This window comes from Humulus lupulus, chromosome 8, assembly GCF_963169125.1.
Source record: "Humulus lupulus chromosome 8, drHumLupu1.1, whole genome shotgun sequence".
Taxonomy (NCBI): domain Eukaryota; kingdom Viridiplantae; phylum Streptophyta; class Magnoliopsida; order Rosales; family Cannabaceae; genus Humulus; species Humulus lupulus.
The window spans coordinates 30,974,886-30,982,473 of record NC_084800.1 but is presented as its reverse complement, the minus strand read 5'-3'; the positions used below and the strand labels follow the sequence as shown (position 1 = coordinate 30,982,473).

At 28.5% G+C, this 7,588-nt stretch overlaps 1 protein-coding gene across 1 annotated transcript; it reads left to right on the top strand.

Moving 5' to 3' along the window:
• Positions 1-1,917: 1,917 nt before the first annotated feature.
• Positions 1,918-5,810, top strand: LOC133796635 (UDP-galactose/UDP-glucose transporter 2-like). Its single transcript, XM_062234235.1, has 7 exons — positions 1,918-2,429; positions 2,982-3,010; positions 3,111-3,312; positions 3,558-3,800; positions 3,936-4,037; positions 4,126-4,233; positions 5,191-5,810. Exons 1-7 carry the CDS (start codon positions 2,304-2,306, stop codon positions 5,419-5,421), a joined length of 1,041 nt encoding a protein of 346 aa, XP_062090219.1. The 5' UTR covers positions 1,918-2,303; the 3' UTR covers positions 5,422-5,810.
• Positions 5,811-7,588: the final 1,778 nt, after the last annotated feature.

The following is a 7,588-nucleotide window of genomic DNA, read 5'->3' as shown; positions in this document are numbered from 1 at the left end:
ATATATTCATTCGTGTTTAATAAATAATAACCATAATAATCGGTTGATATATCCTTTGTCTTTTCCAAAAGTTGTAGGGTGAACATTACATAATTAAATAAAACTTAATTTAGATTGTCTTCAGTAAATTATACTTCAACTAGGCGTTACATAATGTTACATTGATGAATTAATATCAAATATATTTGTGAGATTGATTTCATTTTATCTTTTTCATTCCATAATCAGTTTATTTTTTAGGGTTTATATATTTTTTTATTTTGTCTCATTAGTTGTTTAGGCTATTTGTTTTCAAAAATTACTTTTTGAATATTTTGTTTTATAAAATTCTTCAAATGGACATTTAAACCGGAGTTTAGTAGAAAAAAAATTAAACTAAAATCACACATAATTCACTAAATTAACAGTTCAAAATAAAATATTATTATTTTGCCTAATAACTATATAATTATATTCAAAAAAATTTCATCAAAATTGAACTTATGTGTATTTGAATTATTTTACAAAATACATGATCCAAACAGTTAATGAGACAAAAATAGAATGTATAAAAAGTATAAAACTTATTTATTATTCTTATTATTATTGTGGTTAAGGCAATTAAAGAATACCAAGTTACCAACTCTCCTCCTAAGCAGATAATATTAATATATTAATAAAATGTGAGACTATACTAATGAGATATTGTATTAAGAGAATTCTCGAAGGAAGATTGGTACCCAACATTATAAATATGTGATATATTAATATTAGTGTAATTCAATATTGAGTCTTACATATTTAAATCTAATAAGTATTATGAAATATCACTAACTAATTATAATATATCTGGTATAATATTTGATCCTTAAGGTGTGAAATAATAACAATTCTATTAAACATGAAGTTCATACTTATTGATCAAATCATAAAATGAAAAATATCACCGAAGGCCAAGCAAGAAAAGGATAATTCAAAGTCTAACAACAAAACAAAAAATTATTTATTTATTTATTCGGAGAAAAAATCAAAGCTGTCCATACACATCACCATTTAAAATAAAATAAAAACCACGTTACATAACGGCCCCACTGCTTTTCCGGAATAAGGGTAATTACAGTTGTTAGTCCCTTAGCTCTTACATATTTTACATATTGGATCCTATTATTTATTCCTTTACTTTTAGGTACCTAATTTTTCGTTAGCCAATGTTAGTCTTAACTCTTGTATTATTTAGTCTTGACTTTGAAAAATAATTAAATAAAATTTAGTCATGACTCTTGAGTTGAGTTTTTTCTTAAATCTTCTTAAGAATTTAAGTCAATGTAGTAATTTGCATTATTAAATATTTTGAATAAGCAATTCCAAAATTAATATCTTTTATAGAAGCAACAGCTAAATTTTTATAAATTTTTGAATGATTAATTCTAAAGGGATTAGCCAGTGCAAAATAATTATTTTATTAGACAATCAAATGAAAAGAAACGCAAACTTACTATTTTATGTACAAATTGTTCTAACACTTTTTTGGATAAGAGAATAAATATTGTTAAGGCAGAAAAAAAATATTAATTAATAGACAACCCCTTACATCCTTCAAACTAATATATTAGGGTTTGAAAGTAAATTTTAGTAAAAAAAAAAATTATTCTCTTAAATTACTTACATAATATTTACTGTGCTCAATCATGCACAACACGGTGAAAAAATAAATTTACTTTTAAACACAGGCATTTTTTATCAATGTTATGAAAGGTTTAATTTTATTTGTTCCCTTTTGAATAATAATATAGGTTGAGGACTAATATGAAAAAATAAATAAAACAATAGGAACCCACAAAATAAAGTTGAGGAGGAGTTATAATAAAATAATAAAAGAAGAAGCCCCCTACTAAAACGTACACAGAAAATCTGCCCTCCATAAAGAAAGAGACCCCTTCTTCACTAAACTCCTCTGCATTTCGAAACATACCAAAACAGAGTCAAAATAGACTGTCTCTCTCTCTCTATTCAGTTCTCTCATTTTTCCTTTTCTATGCATTGTGCTTAATTCATTTTATTGTCTACGGTCACCGTAATCAAAACGTTACCGTTCTCTCTCCTTATATTTGCTGAGTCTTCTTGGTAAGAGTCAACATGCAACTCGGCCCGAGACCCTCAACGGAATGAAGCTGGAGATGAACTCTCTTCTTCTGCTTCGTCTTCGTTGATTTTGAACCGATCCTTTTCTTCATTTTGATATTCTTGCTCGCTTTTTCTTTCGATTTTTATATTAGCTAAGCTATCTGGGTTTTCTCTGGCCGCCAAAAAAGAAAAAAAAAACGATGAGGAATGTAGAACAAAGCCGGTCTCTATTTGGGATTTCCCTCTCCGACAGACCCAGATGGCAACAATTTCTCTTGTGCTCTTCCGGATTCTTCTTTGGTTATCTCGTCAATGGTATTTGCGAGGTATTGTTGTTTTCTCATTTTTTAGTGTTTGTCTTCGTTTTCTTGTAATCTTTACGGTTGGCTTTTCTGTTTGTTTCCTGGGAATATTGAATTCTGGAAAGGGAATAGCAATGGGTTTCTCTTTCATTTCTTTCTGTTTGGTTGTTAACAATTTTTTTTATATGAGTTGACTTCATTCTTTGCTCATTTTTTATTAAGCACAGCTCATCATAATTCGAATTTTCTTAAGCATTCTAGCAACTAATAAAAAAAATCATTTTGTGTTTATTCTTTGTTTGGTTGCAAAGAAAACGTATAAAAAAAGGATCGAAAGTAAGTTATTCTCTTGCCTCTGGGACCGCCACTCAAAATTTTTAATTATGATTTATTTATTTCTTTCTCCTGTTTACCTTTTAAAGCTCCTAGCTAGCCATGGGTATTTTTAAATTTTTTTTTTTTTTTTTATCCGGAAGAGTTTGTGGTTTATACGAATCTCTCCATTTCCAAGAATGAAGTAAACATTTGGTTTGGTATATCCCATCAGCTAATTAATTATTTTTGTATAAATTTCAGGAATATGTTTATAATAGGCTTCAATTTAGGTAAGTATACGGTATAAGTATTAATTTATTTATATATTGTTCCTTAAATATTTGTGTGTTAATCTTAATGATGAATACTATTATTGTTGTTTTGTTCCAGCTATGGTTGGTATTTCACATTTGTTCAAGGATTTGTGTATATTTTCCTCATTTACCTACAAGGCTTCAGTACCAAGCAAATGGTGAATCCATGGAAGACTTATGTAAAGCTGTCTGCTGTTCTAATGGGTTCCCATGGCCTCACTAAAGGTTCCTTGGCTTTTCTCAACTATCCTGCCCAGCTCATGTTCAAATCAACTAAGGTAAGTCACAGCTATACTCTTATTTGGATTCATTTCATTATACTGAATTTTGGAAGATGCTAAAGAGTTTTTGTTTCAAAGTTAAGTACCCACTATTGCCTGTATTAATTAGTCAAGATATTATTATGACTTTGAATTTTAGAACAATGAGATCTGGTACTTTCAGTTGTCGGGAGTTATTTAGTGAAAAGCCAAAGACCTTTTTATTTTTTCCTAATGTTTGCTGAATAATTTTGGTGTTCTAGGTTCTGCCTGTGATGATTATGGGGGCTTTCATACCGGGTTTGAGAAGGAAATATCCACTTCATGAATATCTTTCTGCTATTCTTTTGGTTGTGGGTTTGATTCTTTTCACCTTAGCTGATGCTCAAACATCTCCCAACTTCAGCATGATTGGTGTTTTAATGGTATCTGGTGCTCTAATCATGGATTCCTTTCTGGGAAATTTGCAAGAAGCAATCTTCACCATGAATCCTGAAACAACACAGGTGACCTTCATGGATTAATTGTGTTATAATTTGAAAGACAATTTGTCCATTTTCATTGAAAAAAAGGACAGATAAAAATGACACACACTAACATTTAACTTCACATGTATCTTGCTTTGTTATCCTTGTGCACAGACGGAGATGCTATTTTGTTCCACCGTGGTAGGTTTGCCATTCTTGATCCCTCCCATGCTTTTAACAGGGGAATTATTCAGAGCTTGGAATTCTTGTTACCAGGTACATAAAAACATTCTCATGTCCCACATGTCACATGATTCACTACGAAGCTTTTGTTTTATAAAAAGTGAATAATTTTTTGGTGCAGCATCCTTATGTGTATGGCGTGTTGGTCTTTGAAGCCATGGCCACATTTATAGGCCAAGTCTCTGTTCTCTCCCTGATTGCTCTTTTTGGAGCTGCAACCACAGCCATGGTATGGAACGTAATTTAATTTCTTGCATAACCACACTTCGATTCATGCACACAAGTATATATATCAACTTTACGAATTAATATGAGTGGTGCCTATCAAAAGATACCGCATTCATATGAGCATTTTTTATAGTGCTAAAGTTGATTTCTCTACCTTTTTTATTTTTACTTTTTCATTTGAATGTCATAGTAGTACAACTACATAATGTATTGTTTGATTTCTAATTCAGTATCATTTTGAATGAACACTTAGCACAGTAAATGTGACAAACGTGTATTGTCTTATTCCGGGGAACAAAAAATATGAGTATTGCTATATGTCATCTTAAGGTGTCCAATGTGGCATATCACTATTAGTCTAAATTAATATCGAGTTTTACATATTTTATTTTAAATAAGATATATGAGACCTAATATTAACTTACACTAATAGCGGTGTAACACATCAAGTAGTGTTGGGTCCCTTAAGGTGCCCCATAGTAATAAACATAATGAAAGTGCCAAATAAGCATTTGTTGAACTTATCCTTTTTTACACGATATTGTTGCCAAGTGAATGGTCACAAGCTTTATGTTTCTGGTAAAAAAATAGAGTTTTGTTGCACTGTTTGGTGGGTGTAGAATCACTTGTCGTTTTGTCAAGTAGAATGACCACGAGTTTCATGTTTGCTTCTCAAATATTAGAAAATTCCATTTGGTCCGGATCAGATGTTATACAGGTCGAACTGGAGCCCACTATGTGGGTTCTGGGGTGGTGTTTATAAGACATAAAAGAATACCACTATACAATAATAATAGAATTTATTATTACTGGGTCGGAGTTCATAGGTTTCATATTCATAGCACGAGTAAGCACCTCTTAGCATTAGTAGCAAAATCACATGTTTCAAGCTTAGCATTAGTTATCGTTACGATGATTTTAATGTTGGATTTATTGAATAATGATATATGTTTGGCAGATTACAACGGCAAGAAAAGCGGTAACATTATTGCTTTCATACATGATATTCACAAAACCATTAACTGAGCAACACGGGACTGGACTTCTTCTGATTGGGATGGGAATCACATTGAAGCTCTTGCCTGAAAACAAGCCCCCTCAGAGGCTTCCAAAACCTCTCCCCACTCAAATGATAAATGGGAAACAAGAAGAAGAAGATGGAGATGAAGAGAAGAGGCCATTGGTCTGATCTGATAAGAGAACAACTTATTACTTTTTTTTTTTTGTTCATTGTCTTTTCATTTATATTGTTCTACTGTTATAAGGCAAAAAAAGGAAATAATGCTAAGTAAGGCATGTAGATTTAAGCTTCTTTTATATAAAATGTAACCCTTTTTTTTTTCTTCTTTTCAATTCTTTGTATTGGTCAACTGGGATAACAATTACTGACCACATGTTTCTTCTAAAAAAGACGTAGAGAGAGAGAGAGAGAGAGTAGTCTGCTTTTGAAGTGGGGCTTCCTTGATTGTTACATATTTTGGGATTTGGAAGTTGGAGAAGTTCAATCATTCTACTAACCCCCAAAACCAAAAAGTATGTTAATTTGATAATTTTTTATTCTGTGGTTCCCCAATTTAACTTCTCCTCTCATTCATTTTTTTTATGCACGTTTTTATTTTGCAGAGGAAATTGAACTCTAATTTTGATGTTATTTTGAAATTGGAAGGGACGGGTATATTACTGCTGAAGTCGTTTGATATTAGATACTAACAATCTCTCATCCAAAGAATCAGTGGCATAAACTAAGATTAACACAGTTTAAATAGAAGAATAAGACATTTTAAAATTAAGGATCAAAATAAATATTGATGGCACATGAATTAGAGAAATTATAGGAAATTGTTCAAAATAAAAGCATCAAGCAGTTAATGTGTAATTTTAATATAGTGGTATATGTATATTAGTTTTGTTTAATTAGTTTTTATTTTAAAGTTATATTGATTTTTTAAGTTTTTTATACGTTGTTGGTATATTATTTTCTAATTAGTATATATATTTTTTGTGGTATGGCATATAATTTTTTTTTTGTGATATTTAGTTTCTATTTTATTATACATAGTGATAGTATATAATTTTGTATCATGGTATATACAGTTTAATGGTAATATATAATTTTATTAGCATAGTATATACATTTTTTAGTAATAATTTTGTAAGTTTTGATGTTATATTATTTTTCAAGTCAATATATATATTTTGTAGTATGATATATCATTTAACAATCCATAAAAACGAAAAAAAATCAAAATAACTTTAAAATAAAAACTAATTAAACAAAACTAATATACATATATCATAATATTAAAATATTTAGAATAAAATAGTAATTTGTTAAATGGCATATTTGGTTATATGTAATATTAAAGAGATGATTATGCTACTTTACTACAAAATTAAAAACATTGACATTTACTTACTTTCACACATCATTATAGGTCATTTTGTACAATGTCCTCATAAATTAATTAGATCGCATTATATCATTAGATTTGGTTAGGTACATTTTTATGTACTACTTACAAGCAACTTGCAAACATAGTAAACGAAAAATTAACTAAAACATTATTTATGATTTAAAAAAAAATATATGATAATATTTTATATCACAAACTACTTAACAATATTTATGATATTATTCAAATCACACATCAATAATTAGAGAAGAAGTTTGATTATTCTTGATAAAAGAAAAATGTTATTATAATAATTTCTTATGTATTTACACAGTCATATTATTTGTACACACACGACACTTATATATAATTTACTAGGTAGAAGCAACATGCAATGCACGTTTGCTTAATTTTAAAGTTGTAAACATAGTCTATAATTTTAATAAAAAATGGTTTACTGATTTATATATATATATATATATATAAACGAATGAATTATAGTTCTATAGTATATATAAATATTTATATCAATAATCTCTATGACATCTAAACACAATGTTGATATAGATATATATTTACATGGCTACATGACATATTAATAAAATATAATAATATTTATAAATAAATTAATAATAGAAATAAAATAAGAATAGAAAAAGTCATAGTGTAGACAATAGTATATATGCATGAACTATTTTTAGTTTTTAATATATCTTGCAATGTCTTTTTGGTGAATTTGATGAAGAAAAATAGCTTCAATCACTTGGTAAAAAATAAACTCTCACACAAATTTATAAGATAAAAAAATGATATGTATGTCTTTATTATTTTTAAATAAATTAATTATTTAAATTATTATAAAATATATTATTTTAATTAATTAATTTTTGTTTAAGTTTATGTTTGTTCTATTTTTTAAATTTGGCAGTGACAATAAAATATTATATATTATATGTTTAATAT